Genomic DNA, 17528 nt, shown 5'->3' with positions numbered 1-17528 from the left:
CACCACATGCCTTCTTTCTTTTTCACTTTTACCTTCCTCTCAGAAGGACACTGTGATTAGATTAGGCCCACATAAATAATATCGGGTACTCTCCCCATTTTAAGATGCTTAACTTATGGCTTGGCGCCCACAGCTCAGCGGTTAGGGCACTGGCCACATACACAGAGGCTAGTGGGTTCGAGCCAACGACAATTACCACAGAAAAATTGCAGGGTGTTGTGGTGAGCACCTATAAGTTCCAGCTACTTAGGAGGCTGAGGCAAGAGAATCACTTGAGCCCAAGAGCTTGAGGTTGCTGTGAGCTGTGAAGCCATAGCACTCTACCAAGGGCGATATAGTGAGACTCTGCCCCCCCCCCAAAAAAAAGATATTTAACTTAATCATATCAGCAAAACGCCTTTTACCAAGTAAGGTAACCTATTCATAGGTTCTGATAAGCACGAGGACCTCTATAACACAGGCAGCTGGGGAATTAAATAACATAATACAAGTAAGGCACAAGCACAGTGCCTACCACATTCAATGTCGGTTTCCTTTCTCTCTTGCCCTTTCCACCGCTGTCCCCTGTTACTCACTGGCAACCTCCTAAGGAGAGTACAGGAAGTATCAGTTCCATGTGTTTGTTCTTAAGTTGGAACAGCTACATTTACCTCTGTCCTATAATAGCCTCCAATGATAAGTGCAAATTGTGTATCAGTTGGGTGTTTGTTAACTCAGGGACTTATTTTAACAGCCTCCATTTGTAAGTGCAAGTTGTATGTAAGTTGGATGGTCGTAACTCAGGGACTACCTATACGTACCCTCCCCCCGCTTTAGTCTCCTCACTTGCTACCAACAACTTAAATAAAGAGGATTAAAATGTTCCACATCACCATTTCACCTGGACCAGATGTAAAGTCATAAATGGGGTAAAATCTGTGAGTCCTCATAGAGCCCACATTTCACAGAATGAATAGACTAACATGACCCCATGATTTCAAAACACAAGCACTTAGAATAGACGTAGAGTCTTACCACAACTCTGCATAACCCAGCCCTTCTTGCTCTCTGATTTGTCTACCTTTTCACCGTAGCTCAAATACACTTGAGCAACATAGTAGACAGACTCCTTTCCATTTTTGGAACACATCAATTCAGTCCCAACTCTGAGCCTCTGCATTTATAGTGCCCTTCTCAGCATTTAAAACTCAGTGCAAATGTCACCTTCGCAAAGTGACTTTTGTTGGCTATCCCCCTAGCCTCTCACATCATACCTCCTTTTCCTTCACCTATAACTACATCTCTTTATTCATTATGTTCTTATTCCTTGTTTATCTGATTCCTTCTGTCTCCCCACGACAATGTTCCTTGAGGGCGGGGGTCTCATCTACCTTCTTCGCGTATACCTACCACTAGCCTGAAGTCTGGTATTAAATCATTTATTCAGCAAACAGTGCTTGAGGACCTGCTGTGGGCCAGGCCCTGCTCTGGGCGCTGGAGTGGAGATCCATTAATAAACACATAGCCAACATCTCCACTCTCACAGGAATAAAAACTGGCCACTACGAAGGCAGCTCTCTTTCCTTCCTACCTCCACCTTCCCAGCCTCCAGACTCACGGCCTCCACATAGTCATATGCACACAGCAGAACATGGATGTTCACAGCAGTACAAGCCCCACCCAGGCCTGAACTATATACACAGTCATATACATTGGCCCTGCTCAAATTGGACCCTAAAGAGAAACTGGAAGAAACTTAAAAGCAAAGTTACCTTGAGGTTTAGAAGTCTCAGGCTTCGATCAACCAAAGGAAAGGAAGAAAAGAGGATGAGAAATGTTAAACCACAGAAGGAAGAAAAAGGATTCCTTTTTTTTGTTGTTGTTAAAGAATCACTAGGGCCACTTGTTATTAGAGCTATATAAAGATGGAAAGTGCCAAGAAAAGGTCATGTAGGATTTAAATCAAGCTTATGTAAACTTAAGCATTGATAAGACAGAAACATCCAGAGAGAAATGAAGAAATGTGTGTGCATCTGACTTGTGGGTCTCCTGGAAACAATGGCCTCAAGTCCTCTGCTGTAGCCAGGGGAAGGAAAGGACCAGCAAGCCTGGCGTCCTCTGGCTGCTAGAAGCAGCAGTCCCAGGAGCTTGCTGGGTTGGTGCCCAGAGACTCCAGGATTGTTGCTGCTGGCAGGCGCCACTGCCAGAAGCTTCTTGTGAAGCCCTGACTCTGAGCAGCCGGGAGCTTGTGTGAAGCCCTGACTTCGAGCAGTCAGGGCAGTTTTCCAAAGGCGCCCTGGTGGCTGGCAGCAACTTCAGAAAGGAAAGAAAGAAGTGGGGGAGGTGTATGGGGAGTAGAAGGAAGAACGTTAAGAAAGAAGGTTTCAGCAACAACATTTTTATTTTCTTCTCATTATCAGTAATAAACACAGAAGTTCACAAGCAAGCCTTGTTTAAAAGGTTGGATGGATAAAAATTGAAAGACTCCTGTAAAAGGTTAAATAAAGAGAAGATACTTGGGTGTTGGAAGTACGGATTCTGAATGATCTTTTTTTCCCTTCCTTGTATTATATTTTTATAATACAATCTATATTGCATTTATCATCAAAGAAAATAAAGCCATTTTTCATATATGGGAAAGAAAAAAAGAGGCTGTAATAATACCGGTAAAATATGAGAAGCCAATGAAACTTTACGAGTATTTCTTCACCCAAGGCAGAACTGGAGAAACTAAACTCATCAGAAAATACTATATGAGAAATGGAGAAGCTGTAAAACTATTTTAAATTAGAGGAGATGTTAAAATCTCATATTTGTTGATAATCATTTCAGTTTCTTCCAGGTACTCTATTCATAGAAAAAAAGGTGATATTATTAGTCTTACTTGCTCATTCAGTTTTTAACTACTTGCTATGACTGCTGTAAATACAGCAGCTATAAATGCAAAAAAAACTCTGCAAATAATACCAAATATGTAAGAATTTTGTGGCAATATCTCATAAAACATATCTACTTTTTTTTTTTTTTTTGATACAGAGTCTCACTCTGTTGCCCTGAGTAGAGTGCCATGGCATCATCATAGCTCACAGCAACCTCAAACTCTTGGGCTCACAGGGGTCCTCAAACTTTTTAAACAGGGGACCAGTTCACTGTCCCTCAGACGATTGGAGGGCCGGGCTATAGTTTAAAAAAAAACAACTATGAACAAATTCCTATGCACACTGTACATATCTTAGTTTGAAGTAAAAAAACAAAATAAGAACAAATACAATCACACCGCCTCATGTGGCCTGAGGGCCATAGTTTGAGGACCCCTGGCTCAAGAGATCCTCCTGCCTCAGGTGGGACTACAAACACCTGCCACCCACCACACCCGGCTAGTTTTTCTATTTTTAGTGGAGATGGGGTCTCATTCTTGCTCAGGCTGGTCTCAAACTCCTGAGCTCAAGCAGTCCACCCACCTTGGCCCCCCAGAGTACTAGGATTACAGGCGTGAGCCATCCACACCTGGCAAACATATCTACTTTAACACCCTAAAGAGGGTATCCTTGAATTCTTGAGATCTTGATTTACATTTGATTTCTGGAAGTTTGATCATTTCCTAATTGTTAAGGACACCACAGCCCTTAAATTTAATTCATGTAAGAAAACAAAATTTTCTGGGCGGCGCCTGTGGCTCAAGGAGTAGGGTGCCAGTCCCATATGCCAGAGGTGGCAGGTTCAAATCCAGCCCCAGCCAAAAACCACAAAAAAAAAAAGAAAACAAAATTTTCTTTAAAGACTACATTTGTCTAGGGTTTGCCTACTAGTAAGATATTCATATGTAGTAGTGATGATACCAGGATGAAATAGTAATATTGAGCTGATGCACACAAAGGGCTCAGCACAGGGCTATCCAAATCTCCTCAGAGCTTTAGGATCATAGTCTGTTTCAGAATTCCGAGGGGTAACATGTACATGCACCATATTTTATTTAACCCCCTTTAGAAAGTCTGGGGTGGCATCCCATATCCAAATACATTACTATTTCTGCATCAACATTTTTGACTATGCACACCAAGTGGGACTAAAAAATTAACTACGAAAAAACTTGGGCGGCACCTGTGGCTCAGTGAGTAGGGCGCTGGCCCCATATACCAAGGGTGGGGGGTTCAAACCTGGCCCCGGCCAAACTGCAACAAAAAAATAGCTAGGTGTTGTGGCGGGCGCCTGTAGTCCCAACTACTTGGGAGGCTGAGGCAAGAGAATCATCTAAGCCCAAGAGCTGGAGGTTGCTGTGAGCTGTGACGCCACAGCACTCTACCTAGGGCAACAAAGTGAGACTCTGTCTCTAAAAAAAAAAAAACAACTCACATTAGCTGGGTGTGATGGCTCACCTAGATAATCCCCACATTTTGGGACAGACTGAGGTGGGAGAATCACATGAAGCCAGGAGTTCCAGACAGGCCTGAACAACATAGCAAGACCATGTCTTTACAAACAATAGAAAAATTAGCCAGTGATGATGGCAAGTGCCTATAGTCCTCGCTACTCAGGAGGCTGAGGCAGGAGGAACTCCTGAGCCCAGGAATTAGAGATTGCATTGAGCTATAATGGTGCCACTGCATTCTAGCCTGGACAACAGAACAAGACCCTGTTTCACCACTTCAGTTTACTTTAGGTTTTGCCACCAAATTAAATATAAAAAAGCATTTAGGGCTGGGCATGGCAGTTCACATCTGTAATCCCAGCACTCTGGGAAGCCAAGGCAGGTAGATCAGCTGAGCTCAAGAGTTAGAGACCAGCCTGACCAAGAGCAAAACTCTTGTCTCTAATAAGAATAGAAAAACCTAGTGGGGCATTGTGGCAGGCACCTGTAGTCCCACCTACTCGGCAGACTGAGGCAGGAGAATCACCTAAGCCTAGGAGTTCAAGGTTGCTGTGAGCTGTGTGACACCACGGCACTCTACTGAGGGTGATAAAGTGAGACTCTGTCTCTAAAAAAAAAAAAGAATAGAAAAACCAGCTAGGCATTGTGGCAGGCTTCTGTAGTCCCAGCTACTTGGGAAGCTGAGGCAAGAGGATCTCTTGAGCCCAAGAGTTGAGGTGACCAAGAGGTATGACGCCATGTACTCTACCCAGAGTGACAGAGTGAAAATGTGTCTCAAAAAAAAAGTATCTGGTTTTCAGAACTTTTTGTAATCCCAGTATTACACATACAGAACTATAAACGAGTAGTATACTATTTATGTTCACAATCTTTAGAGCTGTCCCTCATGCTCAGCTTTCTCCCCCTACATTAGGGCGTATGCGTTCAAATTGTTTAGAAACGTAATGTTCATTCAATTAAAGTTTGAGAGTTTAATGAATTTAGACTATGAAGCTACATGCTCGGAAAAACAAACATTAAATTCCACTGCTTCATTCTGATGAAATAGAGCAATGTAATCAGAAAGGGATAGAAAAGATGCGCCAGGCTCGGTGCCTATGGCTCAAGCGGCTAAGGCACCAGCCACATACACCTGAGCTGCCAGGTTCGAATCCAGCCTGGGCCTGCCAAACAACGACGGCTGCAACCAAAAAATAGTCGGGGGTTGTGGCAGGCACCTGTAGTCCCAGCTACTTGGGAGGCAGAGGCAAGAGAATCGCTTGAGCCCAGGAGTTGGAGGTTACTGTGAGCTGTGATGCCACGGCACTCTACCCAGGGCGACAGCTTGAGACTCTGTCTCAAAAAAAGAAAAGATGCGCCAAATACACTAGTACTGTTTGATTTTATTAAGCTGGGAAATAGATATCTAGGTATTTGATGTATTAGCTAAGACATTTAATAAGATAAAAAGAATATTTCATGGCAATTTTTTAAAAAAATCAACCTAATTACTTATTTAGTGAACATTTTCAATAATTATAAGAATTTCTGGGCTGGGCACAGTGGCTTATGCCTGTAATCCTAGCACTCTGGGAAGCTGAGGCAGGTGGATTGCCTGAGCTCACAGGTTCAAGACCAGACTGAGCCAGAGTGAGACCTAGTCTCTATAAATAGCCAGGCGTTGTGGCAGGCACCTATAGTCCCAGGTACCTGGGAGGCTTAGGCAAGAGAATTGCTTAAGCCCATGAGTTTGAGGTTGCTGTGAGCTAAGACGTCACAGCACTCTACCAAGGGCGACAAAGTGAGACTCTGTCTTAAAAAAAGAAAAAAAAAAAGTTCCTGAGCCTCAAGAAAACTTTTAATCTGAATAATATACAATCTGTACTTCACCTGTGTGACATTTACTATCATCCATTTCACTTATAGCTTTAGACCAGCAAGCCCCAAGCAGTCTGACCACAAACTAGTTCTCAGCCAAACAACTGAGATCCATTCACTATAGTTTGTGTTGTAGACAAAACTGACTCTATTCTAACTACCCCAGAGATCACCAGGGAAAGTGATCAGGCAGAGAGAACATGGGTAGACCATAATTCAGCAGAAACATGCTAAGTTTTTAGAAGGAAAGCTATTTCATCAGCATTATTTTCTCTGAAGTAAATTCCAATTTTGTCCTCATTTTATGGTTTTCAAAGGCAGGAGTGCTTATAGCATTCTCAGTTTTCATGTGCAGTATCTCCTTAAATTTTCAAAAGAGATGAGCACATTTATTCCACTTTACAAAGAAGTGATAAAACTTACTTGTGGTCAAATAACTGTCTTGGTATCCCAAATCTAAACAGAGCTAGAAGTGGGGCCAAAACCTGGGTCCATTTCAAATATATCTTTTTTTTTTTTTTTTTTTTTTTTTTTATTGTTGGGGATTCACTGAGGGTACAATAAGCCAGTTACACTGAATGCAATTGTTAGGTAAAGTCCCTCTCATTTCAAATATATCTTACTATAATAAGCCACATCCTAAACAGGCTTGATATTCTCTATTCTAGCAGGGACAATGCAAAAGATATGCTCCATTCCTGTTTCTTACACTAAAAATAATCTTTAGATTAAGACTCCAATGCAGTGGTTTACGAATACTTTGATCACATAACATTTCAGGGGACACGTTTTCTATGCAACATTGTATGTACAGATAATCCAAAATCTCTCCTCTCCATTTCAGTCATTTCAGTCTCCCTATATAACCTAAAATGTAGTAGACTTGCCCACGCTGCATGAGGAAGAGAAAGTAGTATCATTTTCTTTTATCCTAACTGACAAATAATCAGATTTTAATGAAACAGTACAGTCAATCTCCATCAAGAACAGACAATGGTGACTACTGTACACCAAGAAATGAACAATTTGGGGCAGTGCCTGTGGCTCAAAGGAGTAGGTGCCAGCCACGTATACCAGAGGTGGTGGGTTCAAACCCGGCCCCGTCCAAAAAACTGCAAAAAAAAAAAAAAGAAATGAACAATTTGATCTAGCCACACAATCTAATTCTCATGAGGAACACGCCATCTCATTTATGTATAAAACAGAAGAGACACACTCCATAAGTATGTGATCTTTCATTTGTCATAAGTATAAAACATAAGGCTTTCCAAGAAGCATGAGGAGAGATAGAGTTTTGTTCACGTCCAGAATACTGAATGAAGGGGCGGAAAAAGAAAGCCACAGGACATCTGTCAGAGCAGTGAGGCTAGGCAGAACAGCCAATGTAATAGAAGAAAAATGAACATTTGAGTATTGATTATGAGTAAGGAGATGTGCTCAGTGCTCTAAATACATCATTTCCTGAAATCATTGTAATAATAAAAAAAAAAAAACACCAAGCATAAACAGAACTAAAATTAAAATAGCCAAATGAGAAAACCTTATATACGAGGATCTTTCAGAAAAACAACATACCTGTAACCGGTGAACCACTCCTGATCGTAAGTTCCCAAATCCATAGTGGCACTCTGGATTTAAAGCACTTTCTGCTACCTCTTCATAGGGTATTTGTTCAATTTCCCAATCAAATTCTTCATCATCATTTTCTACTACTTCCTCAGAAACCCCAGAAGCACCTAAACGTGTTAAATATTAATTTTGTTAAACTATTAAATTTCCTAGTTACAACTAGGGAAAGAAAGAATACAGAAAAAAATGAATTTATATGTCATGCACCATAAGACATGTTCGACAATATTCAGGGCTCCATTATTCATGACAGCCCCCAAAACAGAACAATCCAAAAACCCAGCAATAGTAGGAAGTGTAAAAAATGTGGTACATTGATACAATGGAATATTACACAGCAAGGAAAACAAACGGACCTCAGCTACAATGTGGATAAATCTCACAAAAATAATGTTAAGTGAAATAAGCCAGACAAAAAAAGAACACACAACATATGAATTATGCTTGCAACTTAAAAACAGGCAAAATAGAGGACAGGGGTTAACTTGGACAGGAGACAAGACAAAGTAACTGGAAAGAGGCACAGTGTGGGATTTCAGGACAGTGGAAAAGTTCCATTTCTTCACCTAAGTCATGTTCACTTTATTTTTTATTTTTTGTTTTTTTTTTGTTTTGAGACAGTCTCTCACTATGTCGCCCTTGGAAGAGTGCCATGGTGTCACAGTTTACAGCAACCTCAAACTCCTAGGCTTAAGCAATTCTCTTGCCTCGCCTCCCAAGTAGCGGGGACTATAGGCGCCCAACACAGCACCTGGCTTTTTTATTATAGTTGTCATTGTTGTTTAGCTGGCCTGGGCTGGGTTCGAACCCGTCACCCTCGCATGTTGCTGGCACCGTAATTACTGTGCTATGGGCATCAAGCCCATGTTCACTTTATGTAATTCATTGAGCTATACTCTTCTGATCTTAACTCAAAGAGGCTAATATTTTGCCAAAGGTAAAATGCTATTCTAATTAAGCCAAAAATGTGGCTAATCTCCTGATTCCACAGTTCTTTATATCTTTTAATTATAACCTCAACTGAGCTATTTTCATATCTTCACATGACTTATCACCTAAAGTAATTTCTTTCATTTCCTATTCACTATATCCCATTTCTGCTACAAACACATAAGCATTGTAGATATTCTCATTATCTGTACTTCCTTCCAACTGCAGTAAACATACCTATTTCTTCCACAAGTGGTTTTGCCGTCCTGGATTTTCTTGGTGCCAGAAGAGCAGTTAGTAGGTTCAGCCCCTCAAAATGCTGGCCAGGAGTTTCTTTGGGCAATCGAATGGTAAAAATTCCTTGAAGATAAATTTATTTTATGCTTAGATTAAAATATTCAAAGATTTCACTAATATACGTAAGTAATTACGTGTATTTATCTCGGCAAACTTAATTCTATTTCATAGAGTTCCAAAATTATGCCATTTTACAAAGTTAGTAACTACATAAACAAGATAGAAAAAGAATCAAATAGGGTTTTTCAGAAGCTGTCACTTCTATAAAAAATTAATCTGTTAAAGCCACAAAATGCTTACGAAATACCATCTTCATCTATGGATAATGTTAAAATCCAAGTCAGAGATTTTTTTTTTTTTTTTGCAGTAACAGTGTTTTCTTCATTCATCCATCAGTTCAACAGTGACACCCACTGGGCACAGAGGAAGGGGCGCCCCTCTCTGGAGGGCCAAGGAGGCCATTCAAGGGGCAAGGCCATCCTATTACCAGTCACATCATGGGATCACAGCAGAGTTCAGACAGAACAACCTAAAACTCTGCAAAAGACACTTTTAAAAAACATGATCGCTTGGAAAAATAAATTGCAACAATTTTCAACTTCATGCAAATTGAGGGAGGAGAAGAGTGCATAATGATAAAAGGTACAGCTGAAAAAATAAACATGATTCTACTTGGGTGGAAGAAGTTTGTCTTCAAAATCTTGACGGCCATGCTTCCCCAGCTGTCAGCCTCCATTCTCTGTTTTCCTTTCCTCCCCTCACCGTTCTCCTCCAAGGTTCCTGGGAAGGGAACAAAGTCTTTGGCCTCAGGACGTTGCAGGATGCAGCATGGCACACAAGCTCACACTGATGGAAGTCATGGTCAGATGGGGCCAGGGGCCTCAGGAGTGGGAGGGGCGGGCGGCACAGCACCCCTGGACGGCGCCTTCATGGTGCAGGCTGGGGATGGCCTTACTGTGCGTCACACAGTTCTGTTCATTGAGCAGGTTCGCCATCTTGTCGGGCAACCCGTCATGCAGCTGCGTAAGAGTCAATTCAATTTTAGTATTTTCACTGTCTGAAGACTGAGGGGTTTTGTCCATCCGGGATGCCATCAAGGCATTTTGGTATTGCTGTCTTGAGATCTTAACAAACTGAAGGTCAGAGAGGGCTCGCACTGAATAATCAGGGATGTCGACTTGGAGGAACGACGAATTGAGCTGGTTGTTGCTGCTCTCCAGTGTTGGTGTCACTGCATCAATCCGGTCACTTCGACTGAGAGAATCTGAGGGATTCAAGCCACATGGGCGAGGAGGTGACTTATTTTCACCTGAAGAGGCCGTCAGGGCCACAGCGCAGTAGTAGAAGGCGCTTGCTTCAAACTTCATACCTTCTTTCCCAGCTTCTACCCTCACCTTCCCCTGCAAAATGAGAAGGAAGTAGTCTACGAGTTTGTTGCACTGGTAGAGTAGTACTCTGGTGCCTTCTTGTTCTTCTCATCATACTTCAGCTCCTGGATGGCATTGGGGTGCTTTAGCAGCCTGAGAAGGATCTTCTCTGACATCTGGGATGGGCTCAATGCTTCTACTTCTGTTGCTAGGAAACGGTGCATGGCCAAGAGGAGCTGTGGTGATTATTTTAACCTTCATCTTGCTGTCTGTCTGCTTAAAGGCAGAAAAATCTTGCTTTCTTTCACAGTGGGCTACTTTCTTTTTCCTTCTGTTATCTGTTTCATCTAGAATCTCAGATCTGATGATTTCTTCAATCATTGGCAAGACACGATTGCAAGAGGGACTTTACTAACAAATGCAATCAGTGTAACCTGGCTTATTGTACCCTCAATGAATCCCCAACAACAACAAAAAAAATCCAAGTCAAAGTGGCCAGGTGTGGTAGCTCACACCTATAATCCTGGTACTCTGGGAGGCTAAGGCAGGTGTATTGCTTGAGCTCAGGAGTTCCAGACCAGCCTGAGCAAGGGCAAGACCCCATCTCTGCTAAAAACAGGAAAACTAGCTGGGAATAGTGGTGGGTGCCTGTAGTCCCGGCTACTTGGGGGCTGAGGTAAGAGGATCACTTGACCCCAGAGTTTGAAGTTGCTATGAGCTACGATGCCACGGCACTGTACCCATGGTGACAGAGTGAGATTCTGTCTCAAAAATATATATAATAAAAGAAAATCCAAGTCAAAACTTCTTAAAATCAATTACCTGACCAGGAAATAGTTTAAAATTAATTAACAGTTACTAACCATATATATTTCTAGACAAGAAGAAAAAAATCAGAATATTTAATGCAACGGAGAATGGTAGCAGTTCTAAAAATATAAATAATCTTAAATAAAGCCACCCTGGCTTGATAAGATTTCTTTTATGTCAAGAGATATAACTGTGAAGTCAGACTCAAATTCTACATACTTCTTTTCTTTCTTCTTGACTGGGTTTATCAACTTCATCTAAGCTTCCTTGGGAACTTAATGCATTACTTACTCCTCTCACATTTTAAAACATCTTATGTCCTTCTGTGAACTAAACTGTATTCCATTATGTCAAATACAACTCAATCCAAATACTTCCACACAGACAACCTTCCTTAACGTCTGTATACTTTTAAAATTTGATAACTTTGTTTCAACATGCAACTTACTTACAATTAAAAGGAGATTTACAAACCTAGGAAACCATTTTCATTAATACTTCATTATCACATAAATGACAGACACTGTGGGTAACAGCTTTGTTTGTTACATTCTTTCATCCTTCCCTTAACCTAGTTCACTGAGGTCAATAAATATTCATTCGAAAATCACACTAGAGTATATATAAAGTAATCATTTTCCAGATCCAATGACAAAAGAAGCCAGGAGTTTCTATAAAAGGAAAATAAATGATTTCATGACTAGCTGAATGAGGGGCTTATCAATCATGAAAAGAAAATTCATTTAGCCTTTAAATGCCACCCACAGATGGTTTCTCTCTCATCTACCTATTACTAAAATTCAAGTTTGAAAATCGTACAGGAAAGATTCCATTAAAAATCTTATAAATCGGGGTGGCGCCTGTAGCTCAGTTGGTAAGGCGCCAGCCCCATATACCGAGGGTGGCGGGTTCAAACCCGGCCCTGGCTGAACTGCAACCAGAAAAAAAAAAATCTTATAAATCATCTACATTTTTTACCATCAATCATCTCACACGTTCAAATTTTTACTTTTAAACATCTACTAAATATAGAAGTACTGCTAGGAAACGGAACCAGAGTATTGAACTAATTTAATTTTACATTGTAAAGAATATTGTGAAATACATTAAAGAAAAGAGAAAATTTTAATTGGCAAAATATCACAAATTACAGGCACTGGACATTCAGAAATCAGAAAGAGTGACAGGCTTGGCACCTGTAGCTCAGTGGTTAGGGCACCAGCCACATGCTCTGGGGCTGGTGGGTTTGAACCCAGCCTGGGCCTGCTAAACAACAATGACAACAACCACCCAAAAAAAGCCAGGCATTGTGGCAGGTGCCTGTAGTCCCAGCTACTTGGAAGGCTGAGGCAAGAGAATTGCTTAAGCCCAAGAGTTTGAGGTTGCTGTGGGCTATGACGCCATGGCACTCTACTGAGGGCAACATAGTGAGACTCTGTCTCAAAAAAAAAAAAAAAAAAATTAATAAAATAAAAAGGTCTTCACAGTATCTTGAAAGATTTTATTATGTAGATATACTGACATGAAAACCCCAAAGAAAAAGCTAACAAAAATCTCAAAGGCAATACCTTTATCTGCATCATAGGACCCTTGTTCACTTCCATTTTCAACAATTCTTCCAGGAAGGGTCAATCTGCAAATTTAACACAAGATCTCATGAAGTCCTTAAATTACAGTATAACATAAGTGACCATTAATAATGGTATACATTTACCCAAGAAAATCTATCAACCATTTTGGCACAGTGGATCACCTATAATCCTAGCACTTTAGAATGTTGGAGGCTACTTTGACAACAGGAGTTCAAGACCAGCCTGAGCAACACAGCAAGACCATGTTTCCATAAAAAATAAGAAAATGAGTCAAGTGTGGTGGCATATGCCTGTAGTCCTAGCTACTTTGCAGACCGCAGCAGGAGGATCACTTGAGCCCAGGAATTTAAGGTTGTGAGCTAGCCCAGGCAACAGAGTAAGATCTTATCTCCAAAAAACAGGGGGGGGGGAATCTATCATCATTTTCCAAGGGAAATTCCTCAGCATTTCTTTTACATTTTAACAAACTAAATAAGTTAGATTCCTTCTCCAACTAAGAAGCAGAAATTAGAGATGATTCATCTTTCTATTTGAAAAACTCAGGCACCATTAAAATAGATACTGAAAAAAGAAAAGTCACAGTAAATATTAGTTATCACTATTATTATAGTAGTATGGGTTGAGCATTCCTAATCTAAAAATCAAAAATTTGAACTGCTCCCAAATATAAACCTTTTTGAGCATTAACATGACACCATAAGTGGAAAACTCCATACCTGACCTCAGGTGACAGAGTGCAATCAAAACTGTTTCATGGGGTGGCACCTATGGCTCAAAGGAGTAGAGCGCCAGCCCCCTATGCCAGAGGTGGCAGGTTCAAACCCAGCCCTGGCCAGAAACTGCAAAAAAAAAACTGTTTCATGCACAAAATTACTAAAGATATTACATATAAAATTACCTTCAGGCTATGAGCATAAAATATATATGAAATCTAAATGAATTTGTTTAGATTTAGGTCCCATCCCCAAGATATCTCATTATTTATCAGCAAATATTCCAAAATTCAAAAAAAAGCCAAAATAAGGATATTCAACTTGTACTTTCCCTTTATTAATGAATTAAGCATTATTTATATATCTGGTGCCTTACATGGCAGGCACTCAACAAAAGTATACTAATTGGCTTCCAGTAAAAGAAGAAAAAGCCAGATAATGGGAAACCAGAAATACAAAACCAGTTACTTATATCAGGTGAGTTACTACTTATTTAAAAAAGGGAGGGGGGAGCAAAAGTGTTGTCATCAAATCTCATTATTATTATATAGGAATTTCCTCCTGTTTTCTTTTCTTTTTTTTTTTTTTTTTTTTTGAGACAGAGTCCCTCAAGCTATTGCCCTGGCGTCATAGCTCACAGCAACCTCCAACTCTTGGGTTCAAGCGATCCTCTTGACTCAGTTTTTCTATTTTAGTAGAGACAGGGTCTTGCTCAGGCTGATCTTGAACTTGTAAGCTCAAGCTATCCACTCTCCTCCGCCTCTCAGAGTGCTAGGATTACAGGAGCGAGCCATTGCACTTGGCCTTTCCTCCTGTTTTGTACTAAAGGAAATGAAATTATTTCCCTTCTAGTTTTACTCTGGTTCAGTCTTCCACTAAGGCCCCCTGAAGAATTTTTCTAAAACAGAAATGTGATTGTCACTTTTCTATTTGAAAAAGCTTCTATGACCACCTGATGTTACCTAGATAATTTAAACTCATCAGTAGGGTCTATCAGCCCTACTCTATATCTATACTATTCCAAACTTAAAATTTGACTTTCTTTTCCTCTCTTGCCCCCACCTTGCTTCCTACTAAATATAATTAAAAACAAAAACACTTGGCAGACCCCAAAAGGCCCAGGGCTTTACAACATGGCTGCCTTTGACACCAATGCTTCCTGGAGTTATAATACATTTTCACAAAAGAAGATCCCTTCTAAGACCATAATAAGGAGTCAGTTTGTAGATAAATTAGTTATAATGGTTACAAACACTACCATTATATCGGAATCTGAATCAAGTTCTAGCTCCGCCATTTAACAGCTGTGTAACTTTCTTTAGACAACTTCAAGAATCATAGCACCTCATTTGTAAAAAAGGAGAAATAACAGTATTTACCTAAGTTACTGTGAAATTAAAATGACAATGAAGAGCTCAGTGGCTGTCACAGTAGGCAAGCATTAAGCAATTGTGAGCTCTTATTTACCAACTCTCCTCTCCGAAATGCTTTACAAGCATAGAGATAAATTCTTACTACATAGGAAATCATATCTGTTTTGTAGATCTGCCTTCCTTGCTAGACTCAATTCCTACAGGAGAGGACTGTAGCAAATTGTACTTCCAAAGACTGTTCATCTCACATTTCCTAATCATGGTGTCTATATCCCCTTAAAATTCAGCAGGATCGGGTGGTGCCTGTGGCTCAAAGGAGTAGGGCGCCAGCCTCATATGCTGGAGGTGGTGGGTTCAAACCCAGCCCCAGCCAAAAACTGCACAAAAAAAAAAAAAAAAATTCAGCAGGCTCTGAGGCTGCTTTGATCAATACGATAAACCAGAAAAAACACAATGTATAAATAGGGCTTCCACATAAGAATTTGGAGGCAAGCAGGACACAAATATTCAGTCCACAGAAATGGGTAAATAATAAAACCTACTTTCTAGAGCTGTGCTAAAAGCAAAGGAGATAACCCATGGAAAGCACTAGCCTGGGGTAGGACTAGGAATTCAATGTTTGTTACCACCATTATCATCTTTTGCCTTAAATATACCCTACTCAGAAAGGCTTTTCCTGACCACTGAGCCCGTTTTATTCTGTATCAGTACAATTCTTTCTCTTCATTATAACACTTACTATAATACAATTTGTTGTTATTGTTGGTTCATTGTTTTTCTTTCCCCACTAGAATGTAAATCACACGGAGCACAGCCCTTGTTGAGCACTATAATCCCAATAGTGAAACCCAATAAATAAATCAAAGGGATAAATGAATAAAGAAAGAAGAAAGTGCAGTATATCCAAATAGATAAGTTAAGTCACCGTCTAAAGGAAATCTGAGCACAACTGGGTTAAGCACAGCAAAGGAACCAGCTTGTCTGGGGGGAAGGTTTGTATCACAAAAGTACTTGGCCAAGAAAGATAGGCTGGAGCTACACTTGAGAAAAATTAGGAGAACAGATCTAACTTAGTCAGAAAGGGGAGGACGAGGGATTGGTAATGTTTTAGGTAGAATAATATGGCAGTGGCCTCTGTAGAATTGGGCAACAGCTAAAAGTAGTTTTAGTGCCCATATCCAAGCATTGCTGCCAAAGTTAAATAAAATAACGCACTTAACGAGACTGCTTACACACTACACTGAAGGCGATCAGTGTCAGCTGCTACTACAGTAGATATGGTTCTGCAAGGAGAAAAATCTAAACAGACATGTGGTGGCGGCCCCTGACTGGGACTTAGGAGAAACAACTTTGGTTTTAAGCGATGAAACCAAACCGTGAAAACAGCAGACAGAGGCAGAAGAACTAGGCTCTCAGGGGTCAAAAGGGCCAATGAAGGTGAGACTTTCAGGAAGTAGGGAGCGGTCAGCCAAGAGCTGAAAAAACAAAAGGTGCACTGGGAAAAGTCAAAAGGACTGATGGGTCAGGAAGTCATCGAGCATGTCAGCGCAGCATCCCCGGGAGAAGAGGCTGGGAGAGCAAACACACACAAAGAAAAGAACAGAACGAGTAAGGAACCGACGAGAACCAGGGCGACAGAACAGGAACTGGGAAAGTGACACGGTCCAAACGCCACGTTTTTAAAGTGCTTCTTTAATGTAGACTCCAGAAAGCTTTAAGAAAGGAATGGGCTTCTGCAGCATTTGCGACACGCGCCAGGAAGAGGTCACTTCCTCAGTACCAGAAGCAGTTAAGGGAATCTCGGGGAAAAGGCGTTAAATCCAGAACTGCTCTCTCGATCTTTCATCCTCCCTAAAAAAGCAATTATCTAATGAAAGAACAAATGCGCTCTTCCTACCGCCAAGCGCCCAGAACTCGCCTGAGAAAGTATGGCTTGGCGTAGAACTTGAAATCGGTCCCCTCGAAATAGACGTCGAACTCGGAGACCCGAGCGTAGGGCACGCGGATGGCGATCGTCAGGAAATCCGGGTCCTGGCTGAGGTCGAACGCGGGAGTCAGCATCGCCAAGCCGGACGCAAGTGCCGGAGAGCTCGCTCTCACAGCCGCCGCAGTCCTGGCGCTTAAACTCTCCAAGAAGTCTCCGCGCGCCGAGACCTGTTCGGCTGGCCACCACGCTTCCGGTTCGGGGCGGAAGTGCTGGCGAGGGAGACAGGAAGTCCCGCCCCACGCCCATCTCCATGGAGACGAGACGCTGTTAAAGATGAAGTGGAGCTTTCAAAACCGCTAGGAAGGGAAAGGGCGTGGCGAGTGACCCTAGGACGCTGGAGTTCAACCTAATGGGGATGACTTGGAAGAATCCAGACAAATGGGCCCACCCTAGTCCCTCTAAGCCGCTTTCGAGGCTCCTTTTTTTTTTTTTGAGTCAGAGCCTCAAGCTGTCGCTCTGGGTAGAGGGCCGTGGCATCATAGCTCACAACAACCTCTAACTCTTGGGCTTAAGCGATTCTCCTGCCTCTGCCTCCCAAGTAACTGGGACTACAGGCGCCCGCCACAACGCCCGGCTATTTTTTTTTTTTTTTTTGGGTTGCAGCCGTAATTGTTGTTTGGTGGGC

The 17528-nt window shown here is 41.4% G+C and overlaps 1 protein-coding gene across 2 annotated transcripts in view; it reads right to left on the bottom strand.

Moving 5' to 3' along the window:
- SHQ1 (SHQ1, H/ACA ribonucleoprotein assembly factor) overlaps positions 1-17083 on the bottom strand; it is a 151905-nt gene extending 134822 nt beyond the window's left edge. Inside the window, exons 1-4 of one of the 2 annotated variants that reach the window (XM_053599049.1) lie at positions 16814-17083; positions 12807-12871; positions 9002-9124; positions 7781-7941 (exon numbers count right to left, since the gene is read on the bottom strand). In XM_053599049.1, coding sequence (XP_053455024.1) covers positions 7781-7941; positions 9002-9124; positions 12807-12871; positions 16814-16977 — 513 coding nt within the window. In that variant the 5' untranslated portion in view covers positions 16978-17083. The remainder of the gene's footprint in view (positions 1-7780; positions 7942-9001; positions 9125-12806; positions 12872-16813) is intronic. The other variant, XM_053599050.1, reaches the window with a different exon arrangement.
- Between the last annotated feature and the right edge of the window lie 445 nt (positions 17084-17528).

This window comes from Nycticebus coucang, chromosome 8 (assembly GCF_027406575.1).
Source record: "Nycticebus coucang isolate mNycCou1 chromosome 8, mNycCou1.pri, whole genome shotgun sequence".
Taxonomy (NCBI): Eukaryota; Metazoa; Chordata; class Mammalia; order Primates; family Lorisidae; genus Nycticebus; species Nycticebus coucang.
The sequence above is the reverse complement of the archived record's forward strand: the minus strand, read 5'-3'. Positions and strand labels throughout refer to the sequence as shown.